A 19,682-nucleotide genomic window follows, 5' to 3' on the forward strand; every position below is an offset into this window, starting at 1 on the left:
GTCTGTGTTGTACCAAATACCTTCCACTTCATAATAATAGACTTCACTGTGCTTCTAGGCATTGATAAAAACCAATTTTTTTGTATCCATCTCCTGACTTGTGCCTGTCCACAACTTTATCCCAGAGATCTTTTGACAGAGCCTTGCCACCCATAGTTGATAGTTTGCTTCAGTTGCACTACCAAGGAACGAAATGCTCCAGGAAAGCTCTTTTCATGCTGAGCTAATCAAAATGACCAAAGCTCATCACAGTTGAAAGTCAAATGGCTTTGTGTGCCATTGAGAAGGTGATTTGCTACACTGGATTGAGTTTACAAGTCTTTTTTAGGAGGGGGTGATCCTTTTTCCAACTTAGTGATTCTGTTTTTTTTATTTTTTTCTGACATGTTGGTATTATATCTTTCACTTGGATGAGTAAATACAGCTGGATTAAACAAAAACTGTGTCCGTCTTTACTTCAGGCTGCAAAGCAACAAGCAACTGATTATTTTGAAGGGGGGTGATTCTTTTCTATACCCACTGTATGTTTCCATCATCCTGTTTTTATGCGCATTATGAAGTATCGCATCAGAAACGAGTGATGGAAATGCCAAATAAAAAAAAAATCCCTTAAATCTCAAAAAACTTTGTGGTTTCTGACTTGTGCAAAAAAGGGTTAAAGCGAATAATGGGAAATGGAAATGCATTCCCTCCGCGAGTCCGCGATGGGACGGCATAACCTGACTAACCAGTGGACCGATCTCATTTCACAGCATTTGAAATGTTGTTATGGTTATTCTTAAAAACCCGAGCAAAGTCTGTCGTCAAAGTATTTCTGTATAATTGTCTCCAGAAATATCCAGAACTGTCTTACACGACTGCACTCCCAAACAGCAGGCATCCAAAAATGCAGACTGCATTTTTTTTGTGTGTTTCGTCTGCTCGCTCTGAGGCACAAGTAATTTATTATATATGAAAATTATTATATTCAGTGGCTTCCCCTACTTTTCTTAGTGATATTTAGTGCCAGTTTATCAGGAAGTGATGATTTTGTTCTCTTTGACTCATTGGATGGAAATGGTGCTTATTCGCAAATGTTTTATGCGATATTCCAATTTAACAATTAAGTTAAATTCGCAACTTTGGATGGAAACCCAGCTTATGTCTATCTATACATCCATCCATCTATCTGTCAATCTGTATGTGTGTCTGTTTGTCTGTCAATGTGTTTATCTCTCTTGTCTGTCTGTATATCCATCCATCTGTCTATAAATCCTTTCTGTCTGTCTAAATGTCCATCCACCTGTCTGTCTGTATACGTCTATCTGACTATATCTTTGTCTATACATCTGTCTATAGATCTGTCTGTATATATCTGTCTATCTCTCTGTCTGTCAGTGTTTCGATCTAATCTACTGTGCATTATTTTATTCTGTTACAATATGCTGTATTTTCTTTTTGAAGTCTATTTTGCACCCAATGGATGCCATTAACCAGCGGTACCCTCGAAAGCGAGCGCTGTATCTGGCTGGCCTGGCGCGGCACCTCTCCTTCGCAAAGTTTGTGGGTTCACTGCACTATTCTTGTCTCCATGGCAACTGGCTTCGCCCAGTCCTACTACTCAAACCCCCAAGTACAATTGTTCTAACAGTAGCTTGTGGTACTCATTAGCTCCTTTAAATTTTGCATTACATTTACTTGCAAATGCTTGCATGCCAAAGTGGGTCTACTGTTATTATTCGTTCAAATCGTTTTAGCTTCCAAGTTAATTGCTTTTAGCACACTCTTTTCTTTTGGTGCTTGGAGTACACTAATAGAAGCAACCCTGTGGAGAAAACTGAGATTGATGGTCTTGCTCGGGAGCATGCATATATAAGGGTGCCAGCCTGATTTTTCATCTTTGTTTTAAACTGAAGTGATCATGTATCCTTTGTGTGTGGCCTTTAGGTAAAGACAGCAGTAAAGTCACAATACGGATTCTTGCCATTCCCCCACCGGACTTCCTCAAACCTAGCCGCTTCCATCCTCAGAAGAACAACATCAGGACTGAGTGGTTAACTGGTGTTGCCGATACACAGCAAGGTAATGAGGAATTTTCTGAGATCTCCTGACTGAGGCAGCAAACAATACTGTCATGTTATAATATATTTCTGTCATTTTTTTATGATGCAGACAGCAGTGAGCCTCCTACTCCTCATTATAACAGTACAGTTCTTGGAGATCATCTCCCACTGTCACATCTTCAGTTCCTGTCGGCCATCAGCGCACAGTGTCCTGCTTTTGGAGAGGGTGTGGCTCTCCTCAAAGTGTGGCTAAGACAGCGAGAACTAGACTAGGTAAGACCACATTATTTCTCTGTGTTTGTACGTGTGTTCACGTAATCAATTTTATATATAAAAAAAAAAATGGTTAAACAACTGGCAGACCGCTTGTTCTAGTGCTCGGAGCATGCATATATAAGGGTGCCAGCCTGATTTTTCATCTTTGTTTTAAACTGAAGTGATCATGTAACCTTTGTGTGTGGCCTTTAGGTAAAGACAGCAGTAAAGTCACAATACGGATTCTTGCCATTCCCCCACCGGACTTCCTCAAACCTAGCCGCTTCCATCCTCAGAAGAACAACATCAGGACTGAGTGGTTAACTGGTGTTGCCGATACACAGCAAGGTAATGAGGAATTTTCTGAGATCTCCTGACTGAGGCAGCAAACAATACTGTCATGTTATAATATATTTCTGTCATTTTTTTATGATGCAGACAGCAGTGAGCCTCCTACTCCTCATTATAACAGTACAGTTCTTGGAGATCATCTCCCACTGTCACGTCTTCAGTTCCTGTCGGCCATCAGCGCACAGTGTCCTGCTTTTGGAGAGGGTGTGGCTCTCCTCAAAGTGTGGCTAAGACAGCGAGAACTAGACTAGGTAAGACCACATTATTTCTCTGTGTTTGTACGTGTGTTCACGTAATCAATTTTATATATAAAAAAAAAAATGGTTAAACAACTGGCAGACCGCTTGTTCTAGCAAATTTTTCAAAAGATACAATTTGTTTTTATGCAGTCAGACGAAAGAAACAAACAACACATTCTTTTTTATAAATTCTGTTTCTGTCGCTTCTTTAGGGTGCAGGTTGTTTCTGCGGCTTCCATGCATAAATGTTAATGACTTATCTTCTGTCCACACACAAAGTGGGAAAAACAATGAATCCCTACCAGCTGTTGAGGAATGCCCTGCACTTCTTGGGTAAGAGAGGTCAGAATGATTTTCATAAGTAGTTATTATGGTGCTTATATACAGTAAGTGTATTCATCAGTTACATCTGCCTTTTGCTTTCACATTTTCAGCTTCCACAGATCTGACAGAGAACGGTATCACCTTGTCTAGAAACCCAGACTCAGAAGCGGTGAGCAGAAGTGACTCATGCAGTTACTTGCTGTTTTCAACCCGTTTTGTTTTGGTTGCATCACCATGCCTTTCTTTCTTTAACATGTTATTGTAGTAGAATTAAAATTTTAAAAAAGTCCAAAAACGAACACAGTCAGGCCACCTGGCCTGTATATAAAAACTGTATATAAGAGATTTTAGTTTTCGGCTCGTTTCCACAAAGCAGTACGGTTCAGTACAGTACAGTACTGTACGCAATTATTTCCATTTCCATTGTCAGAAGTTGTGAATGGTACCAAAATAGTGAACTGTACCGTACCACTTTTTTGGGACCCTTCCGTTGGGGTACCTAGCACAGTAGACCGGTACCTAAAGGGGTGGAGCTAGACTCACTGCAGAATGCTGATTGGTTGACAGAGAATCGTCACTTGTGCGTGCTACAAGGGGAATGACAACACAAGAGGAATAAAGCGTCTCCTTCAATCGTTCCACCATGCTGCTCATGCATCATTGGGCTTGTTTACATCAGAGCGCACAAACACACAAAAAAAATAACAGTGTATTTTATAATTTTAAATTTTCACACACATACACACAGACAATGTCACGCTTTCTTCTTTGCGTGAGAATGATGTCAGTAGCTACTTTCCTGTATACACCACGCCTATCAAGTAAGGGTACTGTTGGTGGTGGAAACGCAGGCCGGATCAGGGTGTACCATCCCGAATCGTACCATACGGCACTGTACTGAACCGTACTACTTGGTGGAAATGAGCCAAAAGATTTACTTGTATGCCACAATAATGTAATGCCTTTGAAATATCTTCATTTGGGGCAGTTATTATCATTATCAAATACTAAAACGATTAAAAAAAAACGATTAAAAATTGCTTTTGTTATTTTAAATAAAGCTGAAATAAAATAAAATATTACATGAAAAAAGTTAAACTAAATGAAAATTAGAAATGTTTCCTGAAATAAAATGTTTAAGTGCTAAAACTGAAATGAAAAGCTAAATAAATATCAGATGAATATTAGATTAGAATATTAAACGAACAAATAAAGATGACAAAAACTCAACAGTATTACTAAAATTAAAATGGAAATGATTTATTAAAGTGAAAATTAAAATGAACTAAATTAAAATATTAGTAAATACTGTAATAGTGTATTAATAATACTAAAATAACACTGATTTGGGGGCTTTTGCCATATATTTCATTAATCTGATAACAGTGTATTTTATAATTTTATATTTTCACACACATACACACAGACAATGTCACGCTTTCTTCTTTGCGTGAGAATGATGTCAGTAGTTACTTTCCTGTATACACCACGCCTATCAAGTAAGGGTACTGTTGGTGGTGGAAACGCAGGCCGGATCAGGGTGTACCATCCCGAATCGTACCATACGGTACTGTACTGAACCGTACTACTTGGTGGAAATGAGCCAAAAGATTTACTTGTATGCCACAATAATGTAATGCCTTTGAAATATCTTCATTTGGGGCAGTTATTATCATTATCAAATACTAAAACGATTAAAAAAAAACGATTAAAAATTGCTTTTGTTATTTTAAATAAAGCTGAAATAAAATAAAATATTACATGAAAAAAGTTAAACTAAATGAAAATTAGAAATGTTTCCTGAAATAAAATGTTTAAGTGCTAAAACTGAAATGAAAAGCTAAATAAATATCAGATGAATATTAGATTAGAATATTAAACGAACAAATAAAGATGACAAAAACTCAACAGTATTACTAAAATTAAAATGGAAATGATTTATTAAAGTGAAAATTAAAATGAACTAAATTAAAATATTAGTAAATACTGTAAATAGTGTATTAATAATACTAAAATAACACTGATTTGGGGGCTTTTGCCATATATTTCATTAATCTGATTAATTTATTGGCATGGAAATTTAAATGGGTTGACAGCCATAATCTAAATGCTTCTGATTTGTCTGTCAGATCCAGCATGAAGCATCACTGCCTCTGAAGTTCTGGGATGATCCAACAGTAGACGGCTTCCACGCTCTGTTCATGACACCCAAATCCATGCTCAGAACATATGATAATGTCTTTAAGTAAGTGTCCGTCAACACAGACCTGCTGTTCTTGTGTTTTTGTATTCAATTACACTCTTTTCTCACTCTTTTCCTCAGACTGAGTAGCCTGGTGAATTTGCAGACCTCCTGTAAGAAGCTTTTACTCCTCAATGAGCTCATGGACCAAAGCGGGGAATTATGTCCTCACTGCGCTTCCTTTCATTTTGTCCCTCTTGCAGCGAGGGCTTGGAGAAAGGATCCACCTTCTGGCACACTCACTCCCCCAAGACCCTGAGGTAGATTCACTACCAATAACATTTCCTTTTTTTTTTTTGTCAAAATGTACTGCATAGGATTGGCTGTTTCACCTATCAAAGCATTCCTAAACAGTCTGTACATGTTGTTATAATGACTGTGTAAATGATTTTTGCAGTGGACAGTGCACCTCCTAAGCACAAGGATCAGCCACCTCTGAGCATTGGTTTGCTGCTGAACCTTGAACATGCTCCCTCTGTTCTCGAGAGAGGACCGCCAGCAGATAACCCTAAGGTAAACTAGCCCACATATGCACAGATGTCTGTGTATGTGTCTTACAGTTCTGTAGCTGTGTTTGAAAACCCTCTGTGTTGTTGGTGTTTGAAGGCTGCTGAGTTCCGGCAGCTGTGGGGCTCTTGCTCAAGAGTTGCGGGGCTTCCAGGATGGAGCCATCACTGAGGCAGTGCTGTGGTCAGGGAACTCCATCTCTCATAGGAGATTCGTTCTACTGAAGATCATTGCTCACCTTCTAGAGCTGTACGTCTCTATTTTGGCCATTACATTGCTTAACTTGAATACACTCTCTAAAGATGTATTAAAAGTGTTAGTCAATACACAAGTTTACTTTAAAGTAAAGTTTATTTCAGTTAGTGTCTTCAGAGCAGTTTTTGGGTTGTTATTCGATTTAGTAAATAGCAGTTGAAAGTAATGTACCAAGTTATAGCATTATCTTAGTTTTTTTATATGAAAGTGTTACTTTTGTTAACTAAAAGTAAAATGATTAAAAAGAAATGTAATAAAATATACATTTTAGGTGAAAATGAATGAAAAGTTGAGGTGTTGCCTTGACAACTAACTGAAATAAAATAAGTTGACTAAACTTTTACAAAAAATTACTAAAAGTGAAATAAAAATAAATTATATACAAATATAAAAAAACGTATAAAAAAGCACATAACAATTACTAAAACAAAAATGACAAAAAATAAAAAAGCTCAATTCAAAATATTAATAACAGGGTTTCTGCAGGTCTTCAAAAGTCTCAGAAATCAGAACAGAAAGGCTTAAATTCAAGTTATTGAATTAATTGTTGCATGCATTACCAAAAATGTATCTTCCTCAGTACTTTTGTTTTCCAATACAAATATCTAAACATCCTTAAATCAAGAGACATTTACTTAAGATACAAATGTAAAAAAAAAAAGGTTCTTTAGGTTCTTAAATTGACCTTCATAAAACCTGCAGGATAGCATATAAATAATACTTAACACTGATATGAATGATGCCACTGATACAGAAAAGATACCCAAATGAGTCAGAATCTAATTAAATTGGAGTCAACTTGAATTGAAAGCTTGTAAATCAGAATCAAACTGAATATTCATTTTAAGGCGGTACTGTGGAACATTTTAGTTATTTTTTTATTGCATGCATAAAAATTATAAAAAACATTGCATGCATTTTTATTGCATGCAGGGGAAGTCGTGGCCTAATGGTTAGAGAGTCGGACTCGTAACCCAAAGGTTGCGGGTTTGAGTCTCGTACCGGCAGGGATTGTAGGTGGGGGGAGTGAACGTACAGCGCTCTCTCCCACCTTCAATACCACGACTGAGGTGCCCTTGAGCAAGGCACCGAACCCCCAACTGCTCCCCGGGCGCCGCAGCAAAAAAATGGCTGCCCACTGCTCCGGGTGTGTGTTCACGGTGTGTGTGTGCACTTTGGATGGGATAAATGCAGAGCACTAATTCCGAGTATAGGTCACCATACTTGGCCACATGTCACGTCACTTTCACTTTTAATTTTTTTTTGTTCTGTTTCGTTTTCTAAGCTTTTCCTTGACACATTTTTCCATTAACTACATTCTCATAGAAACAAAAAATTGTTATTTGTTATTTTCTTTCATTCTAGTCATGCAGATATCCCTAAATCATGCATCAGATTTGTTGGGGGACAGCTGGATATCGTCATCAAAGTTGGCAAAGAGGTACTTCATAGAAGTGAATGTGTTACTCATTAAATGGTAAAGGTTTTGCTTCATCTGCACAAGTTCATGGTGTGTTTTTGTCCCCCAGATCTGCACTACAGGAGAGGAGGAGAGTCTGAAGGTGGTTCAGTCTTTACGATGATCTGAGCAAGAAGCTCTGGCAGTTGAAGGGTCTGCCGCTGTCTATCACATCAGTGCAGGGTGCCCACCAGGCCTTAAGATACACACAGGTCAGCCACCTCCTTGGCTATATTGAGTTGTGGGATATATTCATTTGCATCTCTTAATTTTCCTCATTTGTCCTCTGCAGGTTTTCCCACCAGTTCCTTGTGTTTTTTGACAGAAAGAAGAACCATATTGGATTAGCGCCAAAGGAAAATAAACCTTGCCCTTATTACATCACCCCTATAAAAGGTAATGCATTTCAGACTCTTCTTTTTTCTTTTTACTGTATCAACACATCAAAACGGCATAGTTTTTCATAATTCTATGATATAAAATAGATATACTTTAAAAGTTCTCCTTACATGTTCCACAGAAGAAAATCATATCGGTTTGGAACAACATGAGTCAATAAATCTTAGCAGAAGTTAGCATCACCCTGATTCCCTCAACAACAAAAAACAACAAAAATTGGGCTTTTGGATTATTGCCGAAAATCTCTGTGACCAGTAAAAGTTTATAATTCTTACAAAATGTGTTCATCCATAATTTTCACAAATGAACACAAATTTTATGAATTTTGAAACCTAAATACAATTGGTAGAAATAAAAAGCTAAAGTTAGGATATGAATAACAACACAGTCGAATGACCTTAACATCTCCGACACTAAGCTTCTGACAAGTAGATTTCATATAAAGATTAAAAAGAAAAGTTGGAAAGTTCGAGTTAGAATAGTTTGCAAGAATGAAAGCATAAAAATAACAAGGCTGTGAAAGCTTTTGTCTTGAAAGCTGATTCAGGTCTTTATGTCGTAGAATAAAATGTGAAGATATCTTGAGACTTTATTTCAGGCATTTAAACAAAAACCCATTAAAAATACATTGACTTTGGGACGATAGAAGCAGAAGTGCAAAAAAAAAAAAGTGCCAACTTGTTTCCGGGATTTAGGATTAATTCCTGCAGCACTCTGGTTTGGTTGAAGTTTATTATGTTTTGAGTGCAGCTCCACAGATATGACTTATTTGAATATGCTGTTATCTTTCATCCTCACATGTCTCTTTTGTTTCTCTAGTCATTGTTCATATGGAGGGAAGTGGAAAATGGGCACATGGCAATACGCCATGTTAAAGCAGCCTTTCACATCTGCTTGGGCGAACTGCTGTGCAAACAACACAAATACAAATGTCATGCCACACCCACCTACCTGGATGTGTGGAAGGTAATGTGCATTTATTCATGTTTCTGTTGTTTCTCACATTTATGATGCTAGTAATATGCCGTCGAGCTGAAGTTACAAGCACACTCAACATAATTTCACCTTCATCCGTTCAGGATGGGCTAGTCTTCCGAATCTAGGTGGCATATCACAGAGAACCGCAGATCCTGAGGGAAAGCCTGACCCCTGAGGGAATGCTGATCTACAGGGACAACGCTGAGGCCCAGGCGCTGGAGCTGGAGACTCTGCACAAACCTTTCCTAACCAGCACCTTGCATGGGTACAGCACATATATAAGCATGCAGAACACGCTCAGCTTTGTCTTGGCAAGTGGCTTGTTTAGATAAATGTATACCATGACACGTTACATGTTAGGCTCCAGCAGCAGTATGGGTGTTTTGGTGTTGTGTGCCGCCTGGCTAAACGCTGGTTGGCATCTCAGTTCCTGTTGGAAGATATCCGAGAGGAAGCAGCTGATCTGCTGGTGGCTTCAATTCTTCCTACATCCTGCTCCCTTCACTCCACCAAGGTAATTTGGCCCTCTGACTCATGTATTCATCATTGTATGGTATACATATACGGTGATGTTATAATTAAAAAAATTATAATTTATGCATTTAGCAGACGCTTTTATCCAAAGTGACTTACAATGCATTAAGGCTATACATTTTTTACCAGTATGTACTCATGTTGTCTCCAACGTATAGATGCTCCAGCGTGCCGTCATGTTGGCAGCAGAAAGTCTACGTGTTTTAGAGACTCAGCTTGACTCTGATCAAAAGCAGGACATCTGGGTCAGTTCCTCTATATTTAACCTGTATTATGCAAATTTATGCAGCTGTCATCTTTTTGTATTTAACCTCACTGTTTCCTTTGTTTCTAGGTGGCATTTCGACCTCCTCTGGAGGATGATGTTCTGATCCACCTCGATTCAAAGCAGGTTCCAATGTTAGCTAAAGCTGTGGATCCTCCTGCCAATACCTTCCTGCAAGGAACCCATAGAGGAGAACCATTCACTTCAGGAGGAGCTCTGCCAGTCATAGACTATGATCCGGTCCGACTGTATCTGTCTGAACTCAGGGTTTGTGGGGTTTTTAATTCACTTTTGCTGATTTTTTTCCCATTATGCCCTGTTAGACTTAAAATACCATGTAAATTAGATCAGATGCATCTTATACCAGTTCTCTTGTGATTTTTAGGAAGCATTTGGAGATCTGGTGTTATTTTTCTATGACCCTTATGGCGGAACCGTGATCGCAGTGCTGTGGAAGCCAGCTGCCTTTGAGCCGAAACCGTTTAAGGTTTCTCAATTTTATTTTGAGCTTTTATTTACTATGACACTGAGTAGGGTTGGCAGAATTTAAGCGAACTGAGTTACAGTTAAGATTTATGGCACCTTCTTGCTTCTGATTTTCTCTGTTCTCAGATATCTTTAATGAATGCCCGCCGTGTGGAGGTGAATGACGATGTGGCAACCACCGTGCCAAATGTAGAGGCCATCCTGCAGGATTTCCGCATCATCGGGGAGGGTCTCGTCAAAAAATTTGATCTGAGAACAGAAAAATGGGTTGTCTAGGATCTGGCAGTAGTTTCTGTAGAAATAACTGTTAATCTGGATGTTGCTGTGTGTTTACTTGTACATTTCATGTACTTGAATTGCTTCAATTAAATTCTCTTCATCTGCCTTTTAAAAATACTGTTCTACTGTATTATTTTAATCAAGTAATAACAAGACGATTTGTTTTCCCTTCATACAATGAGCTGTGACCCACCTTTCTATGCATTTAAGACTGAATCTGGCTCTGTAAAGAAAGAGACAATCATGTTACTATACTAACTGCATGTCACAAAACATTTCATTTTATTTTAGATAGTATTTTATTAAAAAAAGGACCAAAGACAATAATTCTTCATAATTTATGACCACAATTTGTTTTGTTAAACACCTTTCCCCCAAATTATTATTTCTGCATTGTGGAAAATTAAAGAACACTTTTCTTACTTTTTTGACATAATATTTTTAAATAAAGTCTCTGCTCACCAATAATGCATTTATTTAAACAAAAATATAGTAAAAACATGTATATTGTAAAGTATTACAATTTGAAATAAAATGTTTTCCCCCCTATTTTTATATATACTATATAGTATTATATAATCAATCATATTTTGAATTTATTAATTTAATATATCTTAAAATCGAATTTATTCCCATGATGGCAAAGCTGAATTTTCAAGCTGATGATATTATGTAAAATACAGGGCTTTTCTTCATGGGATACTCATTTTGTCTACAGCAGTATTGTATTTTGTCCAATAGGTGGCGGTATGTACCTGATTGTTTACGGAAAAGGAAAAGAAGAAGCGATTTCTTTAAACAAACATATAGTACGGATTATAACTCAACTAAACCGACAAAAAGTACGGCTTTCTGGTGTTATGTGTAAAATGGACAAGTCAGCTGATAGTGCGATTCTATGGCATATGCAGACCGAACATTTCGCTCGAGGTTTTTACGACTAGTCAAACCTTCATCTACATCGTCTTTAAAAGTCGTTTTTATCGCTCTGGATGCAGAAACATGCTGCTGTTCCTTGTGTTAGTGCTGTTGATTCTTCATATGAACGCGCACTACATGTCTCTGAACTGGACATCACGTGACAGACCAAACCTAGTCATGCTCATGTCTGATGCCTTCGTAAGTCACTCACTTTACACTATAATAAACCAAATAACTTCTCAACGGTGACTATTTACTCATTTTTTCAGTCACTTTAACTTTGCAGAATTACTGAGCTGTGTTTCAAACCCTAGAGAGCTGCCTAACTAGAAAGCAAAAGCTTATGAAGGCAGCTCACCAGGTTTTATGACACAGAATCTGTGTTGTCTGACTTCTGTTTTCTTATTTCTAAAGGATGGCAGGTTAACTTTTTCTCCAGGCAATAAAGTTGTACAGCTGCCTTACATCAATTATATGAGGGAAATGGGTGCTGTTTTTCTTAACTTGTACACTAATTCACCAATCTGCTGTCCTTCTAGGGCAGGTATAGTATTAGTCAGCCTCTGCATATTGATATCTATTGTGTACCAAAATTGATGTGTACATGCACTGTAGAAATCAGATGAATATCTTGATGTGTTTTGGCAGCTATGTGGAGTGGTCAGTTTATTCATTTGACTCAGGCCTGGAACAACTATAAATGTCTTGATCCCAATGCCACCACATGGATGGACCGCTTAGGAAAGAGTGGGTACCACACTCGTAGCATGGGGAAACTAGACTACACGTCAGGACATCACTCTGTCAGGTGACTTTTGTGTAGCCCCGAAAATGTATTTGGACACTCAAATATACATTTTCATTTCAAAAGTGGGTTGGCCAGATTTTTCATTGTCTTTGAAATACATCTCACCAAGGCTGTATTACAGTAAATACAGTAAAATGCTAATATTGTGAAATATTATTAGTATTTCAATTAACTGCTTTCTATTTGGATATATTTTAAAATGTAATTTATTTCTGTGATATAAAAACTGAATTTTCAGCAGCCTTTACTCCAGTCTTCTGTGTCACATGATCCCAGAAATCATTCTAATATGCTGTTTTAGCATGTATTGAAAATTATGAAACAAATATACCGTTTTAAATATAGTCAAAGAACTGTTCTGACGTCTGGAACTTCTCTGTTGTTCAGTAATCGTGTGGAGGCGTGGACCAGAGACGTTCCATTCCTGCTGAGACAAGAGGGCCGTCCGGTCACCGATCTGGTGGGTGATGCATCCACAAAGAGGGTGATGACTAAAGACTGGAACGTCACTGATGCTGCGGTCCAGTGGATCCGACACACGGCTGTGTCTCTCGCCCAGCCATTTGCACTATATGTGGGGCTGAATCTCCCTCACCCGTACCGCACAGACTCCCTGGGACCCACAGCCGGGGGTTCCACCTTCCGCACCTCCCCGTATTGGCTAAACAAGGCAGGTTGCCTTGTCTGATTTAATGGAGACATGAATAACCTGTACATTTTAAAATCTTAATTGAATTGGAGTATTAAAACATTTAAGATTTTTTCACTGGACTTAATTTGGGATTTGAATCTAAGAATCAGAAACTGAACAAGACTTGAAATCTCCACACAGTCTGTTTAGTTTCAGAGGGAAACAGTTGAATAGTAAAAATGAAAGTTGACTAGGAAAATCTGCACACTGTTTACCTATTCCCTTTATTTTCTAAATAGAATGGCAGAATTCGATCTGAGATCTTGGCCAATTAAATTAAAATGTTTAATAGTGACAGACAAAATTAAATTTAAAAAAAATTGAAAACAAAAGTAAAAAAAAACAAAACATTTTGTCCACTTTGTTGTTATAACAGATCCAAACATATACCATCAAATATAATATAATGTGCTCATTAATTTGTTTCTGCTGTTTCATGTCGTCGTCTTTTTTTAATTAATGTTTCTGAAGACTTAACACAACCATAGTGAATTTATGTGGCAGGGGCATTGCTAGGGATTCTAAAACTCAAATTATTAAGAACTGTTTTCTGTAATTAAAATAAAGCTAAAATGAAATAAAATATAAAAAAAAACATTTTGTCCACTTTGTTGTTATAACACATCCAAACATATACCATCAAATATAATATAATGTGCTCATTAATGTGTTTCTGCTGTTTCATGTCGTCGTCTTTTTTTAATTAATGTTTCTGAAGACTTAACACAACCATAGTGAATTTATGTGGCAGGGGCATTGCTAGGGATTCTAAAACTCAAATTATTAAGAACTGTTTTCTGTAATTAAAATAAAGCTAAAATGAAATAAAATATAAATATTAGGTCAAAACTAAAAAAAGAACTGAAATAAAATAACTTTAACTTAATTTACTAAAAAATAATTAAAGCTATATAGAAATATTAGAAATGTGTAAAGTAAATTACATGACAAAATGACTAAGACAAACTAAAATGAAAATTAACATAAAAATAAAGGTTAATTCAAAACAGAGTCAGTCTCACAGTGGCAGTTTATCTGTAGCAGTAGTTAATCTGAGGTACTCTGACAATGATTGTGTTTTCTCTCAAAGGTTTCTTATGATCAAGTGTCTGTTCCAAAGTGGTTGCGGGTTGAAGACATGCACCCTGTGGATTACTACTCCACCTTCACCAAAAATTGCAGTGGCCACTTCACAAAAGAAGAGATCAGAAACATTAGAGCCTTTTACTATGCCATGTGTGCTGAAACTGACAGCATGTTGGGTGAGCAACCAGATCCATGTTTAAGTGCTGTTTTGTCACTGGGTTTGATGTAATGATATACTGTGATTTTGTGTCTGTAGGTGAGGTGATAGCTGCTCTCAGAGACACTGGCTTACTGAACAGGACAGTCGTACTGTTCACTTCGGATCATGGGGATCTAGCCATGGAACACAGGCAGTTCTATAAGATGTCCATGTTCGAGGGCAGCTCTCATGTCCCTCTGCTTATAATGGGCCCAGGAGTGAAGTCTGGCTTTGAAATCAGTCTACCTGCATCACTAGTGGACATTTATCCCACTGTGCTTGGTAAGGCTGGGAACTGATTGCACCACTAGTATTAGTATAATGTGGTGTTATAAGCTGAGGTTCAGTTATTTAAAATAAAGCATGGCTTGGTATTTGGGTGAATCTTAGCAACAACAACAACAAAAAAAGTCATACTTCAGCCCATAAACATAACAAGTGGGTAAGATTTTGTATTTTATTTTGCAAGGGCATATAAAAATTGACCAAAAGTAACAATAAAGGCATTTCAAATTTTAAAAACTTCTATTTCAAATAAATTCTGTTCTTTTGAGCTCAAGAATCCAGAAAAAAATGTATCACAGTTTCCACAAAAATAATAAGCAGCACAACTGTGTGCAACATTGATAATAAGAATAAAATAAGAAATAAGAAATGTTTCTTGAGTGCCAAATCAGCATATCAGAATGATTTCTGAAGGATCATGTGACACTGAAGACTGGAGTATTGGTTGCGTGTATATGTATATAATGTTGTATATGTAATGTTTGTGTATATAATGTTTTCATTTGTTTCCATCTGCTCTATATGTTTTTGTTAGATCTTGCTGGTGTTCCACAGCCAGGGGGTCTCAGTGGTCACTCACTGATCCCTCTGATTTCTGGGGTCAGCGTTCAATCAGCAGAGCCTCATCCCGGCTGGGTGCTCAGTGAATATCATGGTTGCAATGCGAACGCCTCCACATATATGCTGAGGATCGCCGAGTGGAAGTACATCACATATGCAGATGGATTGACCATTCCCCCACAACTCTTTAGTGAGTTTCTTCTCATGATAGCACTGCTGATGATGATGTGTAATAAAACATATATCTTCTTTTGCCATAGTATTCTGCATAACCGGCATGTGATGTCCCTGTTATATATAACTGTTTAAAGTAACTGGTTTCAATGTTCTCTCCACATAGACTTGTCCAAAGATGAATCAGAATTGAGAAATGTTGCATCACATTTCCCTGATGTATGTCAGAACTTGGACAAGCTGTTACGCACAATTGTGGACTACCCCAGTGTCTCCCAAGCTGTTCACAGCTACAATAAGCAACAGTTTCTGGAATGGAAGCAAAGCCTAGGAGACAGTTACTCCCAGGTCATAGCCAGCCTGCGATGGCATATTGACTGGCAAAAGGATGCCAAGTCCTATGAGAGAGATATTGAGGAGTGGCTATTAGGGTTGGATTGACCATCAGATTTGTAACTGTCAATGATCAGCACAAGCATGACATGATTCATGTTCCTATTTAAAACAAAAGAACAATGTAATCTGCATAAGTCAAGGCTTGCTACCCAATGTACCTGAAACATAGTTTGCCTCATAAAGAGCTTACTATAATTACTACAGATGCACTCTAGTTGTAAAATAACCTAAAATATATGATTTTATTATTTTTATTTAAAGGGGCCCTGCCCTTAGAAACAGTGGTAGGAGTTTTGTTTTGTTTTTTTCAAGTCAAATAGCACATTTAAAAGCAACAGAAGTTGACACAAAGTGCTACATAATTCAGGTAATAAAAATACCTGAAAAATAATATAAAAATAATATTTGAACAAATACAATATTAATATATATATATATATATATATTTGTATTATTATTTTTTTTTTTTTGTGTGGGTGAAGCGGTAAAAGTAAGGGTTTCCTTTCAGCAAAAATATAATTTCTTATTGTAATTTTGGGACAAATTATAACCCGGAAGTGTTTTCATAAGTTTCGGTCTGTTCTATGTGTTTTTGTTAGATCTTGCTGGTGTTCCACAACTACTAGATAATAATATGATGGTACTTTTTTGGGATTTAAATAATTGTATTCATTTACCATGGTATTTACAAGTTATCTCCAAAAAATACAATGCGTCCAGAAATATGATAACGGTTTTTGATAATTATTTTTGTTTTCTTACGTGTTTTAGGATGATTTTAGCAAATTCCCAAAGGTAATCAATAAGTGGCGATGGAACATAGTTTATGTAATACTTCGCACTACCGAAAGGGGGTGATATAAAAAGCCAAAAACTTTAAAACCCAGAAGATAATCGTGAAACGTGTGTGTACAAGCAACAGCAGACAACATTGTTGCTGTAGACGCGCAGTATTGATGTTTGACTTCTATTGCAGCACGGGTCACGTGAGGATCAAAGACAAGCTCGATCGATCCATTGAACTCGTCTCTGCGTGTCGTCTTTTGTTTGATCAGATGTTTGATACTCGAGTAGGATGGGCTTTCACACCTGGCGCTGTTTACATCAGACCTTAAGCGACTTCGGAGCTAGTGTTGATGTTTTGGCTTTTTAAGTTATAACGCGATCTAACGTTAGTAAAATTAAAAACAGGACGACTGCGGACTTTTTTCATAATTTTTCCTGATGTCGGACTGCAGCTCGTCGGGTTCAGATGAGGATTTGGACCCGGAGATAGAGCTGCTGGACGAGCTCGGCGGCACGCTCAGTAAGGTAACGTTAAACATAAGATTATTGTAAAACACTACACTTTTAAACGCTTTTTTTAGTGTGCAACAGTATTTGGGACTGGTTTTGTGGAAATTGAGGTTAGTGAATTACTTTTGTTTGTTTATATGTGACTGAAACGTCGCAACTTTTTGGAAGTTTTGTGACTGCGCATGTTCGCCCGACCAATGCGATCAGTAACATATGAGCGATATCCGACTGAAACGACACGGTCTACGTTGCAGTGAATCAGGTGAACTGTTTTGTGACAACCGCTCTAAAGCGGTTCTCGAGTCAGTACCTCATAAATCCTAAAATCGTCGATTTCAGGCATGTCAAAGTAGCCGTGGTGAAGTTACTGATTACAACATTTTATGAATTTTCTTTTACGCTAAGAAGTGTGAATACATTTTAGTAGCGTTTATTGTAAATTCAATAGGTTTTAAATGACTTTGTAATGAGCGTTATAAAGTAGATCATATATGAAATCGCAGTAAACTCCATTAAAACCTAAATACAATCTTTTGGCCGTGACAAATTTTGTTTTTTGCAAAGTTTGCTGCTTCAGTATTTGTAGATTATTTCCACATGTTTCTATGGTATACTGAAAAACAATAATAAGCATATCAAGTTTGAAAGGCTTTTATTGATTTATTATTTTATTGATTTATTAATTAATCTTTTAGCAATTATTTAAAATGCATCTGATCACTCTACACAATTATCTAGAAACAATGTGAATAAACAGCTTAAGCAGCAAACTTTGCAAAACACAAAATTTATGTCACTGCCAAAACTTTTGGCCATGACTGTAGTCTAAAATATAAATATATAAATGTATTGTAACGTATTAGAGCATGTAGTTGCTTCCTGACATAAATTAATCGCTTTTTTTGTGATGATCCAACTACTAGCTTATGTCTTTTATTTTTAGATGATTATTTTGTCTACAAAATAGCAGTCATTGGCTATGACTCGGCTTTTTTAATTTATACATATCTTTTTGTGAAAAAGTACGTCAATACATTTGGCACTTACAGTATAAGTTATATTTTTCTTTCATATTTGAAGTAATTTATTTACTACTTTTAGGGAAAGCTTTATTATTATTTTTTTCTTTTTGAAGGAGTAAGAATAAGTCAAAATGTTTGATTTGTTTCATATTTGAGGTCATTTTATTTATTTATTTATATATATATATATACATATATGCATTATATTTTTCTCTTTAACCTCTTTTTTGAAAGCATAAGTTTATGCACTTATAAGTTATGTTAAGAAATGTATACTGAATAAACCCAATTAGTTATTGTAGTTTGGGTAATGTTCAGTTAAAGTCACCTGCTGAACTTTGAAGCCTTGAACCCTCAGGAAGGTTTCATCTTTGTTGCAATTACTTGAAGAGATAACTGTAAGCCGCATGATATGAATAACTATCTCTTTGTTCATTTTCAGTGGACAAACTACATTCATGGATGGCAGGACCGCTGGATTGTGCTGAAGGGCAATATTCTCAGTTACTACAGGTCAGCAGATGAGAAGGAGTTCGGCTGTAGAGGGTCCGTCTGTCTCGGCAAGGCTGTCATCACGGTAAGGCTGATCTGATCTGTAGAGCGTCCTGTCATGTTTATCTGTATAATTATCAGGGGCTTAGCTTGACTACAGTATCTTGACTTCACAGTGGTGTGAAGAGCTGAAATGTACCACAGTGTGAAAATATTTGAGAAGTAATGCTTCCTGCTCATCATGCAGTGTTTATCCGTCAGCTACTGTCAGCGAGGAAGCTGTTGTACTTGTTTTGGGGGTTTCTCTTGAACAGCGTGATTGTTTCAAGGTGGACAAAGCAGAAGATGAGGTTGAGTAGAAAGTACAAGGGTACTCCACTTCCGCTACTTTGAACAGACATATCCTAGTGTCATCCATACTAAACATCCTGCAAAACCACATCTGAATACTTTATGGAATTATCATTATAAATAATGCCTTAAAAGATGATTATTGATGAACTTTGCAACATTGTTAGTTTCTTATTTATTACTGTGAAGCTGGATTAAAACAATCTGCATTAGTGCTGGGTGGTTTGACAAAATCTGTATCACGTTTTTTTTTTTTTCCCCTAACTGCCTTTATATTAATCAGAATGTGTGAAACAGTTGCAGAACCACTGAATTTTAATCACGATCCAAAGAAACATGCTAGCATTAGCAGTTTTTTATGTAAATTTGATGGTCTGACCTTAGCTTTGTGATATGATAACTAGAGCCCGACCGATATATCGTTTAGCCGATATTATCAGCCGATATGAGCCTGTCGCCGATATATCGGTATCGGCAAATATGCCACCGATATGAATTTTTTTTTTACAGGCGGATCCGCACCAAATTCGGGGGATCCTTTCAGCTCGAGGAACCCTCTCGAACACGAATCGAGTGTACATCTCGAGGCCCTCTTTCGACGATAGTCCCCGGGGTTCGGGAGTTACGGGCGGTTAAATATGCGGTCCGGCGTCAACCGATCTAGAGATCCCGGGGGGCTACCGACGCGTGGAGGGTGGCGTTCGAGAGGGCTCCTCGAGCTGAAGGGATCCCCCGAATTTGGTGACAACACTCAACACTTTCACTTCAGTAAGGAGGTCTCTTGT

At 37.3% G+C, this 19,682-nt stretch overlaps 2 protein-coding genes and 1 pseudogene across 2 annotated transcripts in view; all 3 read left to right on the forward strand.

Annotated features, from left to right (window-relative positions):
* The window catches only part of LOC107756245 (nucleolar protein 6-like), an 11,920-nt pseudogene extending 1,205 nt beyond the window's left edge, over positions 1 to 10,715 (forward strand).
* Positions 10,716 to 11,344: 629 nt separating this feature from the next.
* On the forward strand, positions 11,345 to 15,958 carry LOC107756297 (arylsulfatase K). Its single transcript, XM_016573331.1, has 8 exons — positions 11,345 to 11,734; positions 11,951 to 12,080; positions 12,185 to 12,344; positions 12,732 to 13,014; positions 14,126 to 14,297; positions 14,378 to 14,602; positions 15,141 to 15,356; positions 15,507 to 15,958. Exons 1-8 carry the CDS (start codon positions 11,618 to 11,620, stop codon positions 15,779 to 15,781), a joined length of 1,578 nt encoding a protein of 525 aa, XP_016428817.1. The 5' UTR covers positions 11,345 to 11,617; the 3' UTR covers positions 15,782 to 15,958.
* Positions 15,959 to 16,541: 583 nt separating this feature from the next.
* Positions 16,542 to 19,682, forward strand: part of LOC107756246 (collagen type IV alpha-3-binding protein-like) — a 24,469-nt gene continuing 21,328 nt past the window's right edge. The window contains exons 1-2 of the mRNA XM_016573281.1: positions 16,542 to 17,047; positions 18,497 to 18,631. Of these exons, the coding sequence (XP_016428767.1) occupies positions 16,961 to 17,047; positions 18,497 to 18,631 (222 nt within the window). The 5' untranslated portion in view covers positions 16,542 to 16,960. The remainder of the gene's footprint in view (positions 17,048 to 18,496; positions 18,632 to 19,682) is intronic.

Source organism: Sinocyclocheilus rhinocerous, unplaced genomic scaffold (assembly GCF_001515625.1).
Source record: "Sinocyclocheilus rhinocerous isolate Xijiao unplaced genomic scaffold, SAMN03320098_v1.1 scaffold1043, whole genome shotgun sequence".
Lineage (NCBI taxonomy): Eukaryota > Metazoa > Chordata > Actinopteri > Cypriniformes > Cyprinidae > Sinocyclocheilus > Sinocyclocheilus rhinocerous.

Bases quoted from the DNA above. Each gene is read 5' to 3' on its own strand.
- LOC107756297 (XM_016573331.1), top strand. From the start codon at position 11,618: ATGCTGCTGTTCCTTGTGTTAGTGCTGTTGATTCTTCATATGAACGCG. The intron at 13,015-14,125 runs GCAGGTTGCCTT...TTTCTCTCAAAG, and splicing joins CCCCGTATTGGCTAAACAAG to GTTTCTTATGATCAAGTGTC. The intron at 15,357-15,506 runs GTGAGTTTCTTC...CTCTCCACATAG, and splicing joins CATTCCCCCACAACTCTTTA to ACTTGTCCAAAGATGAATCA.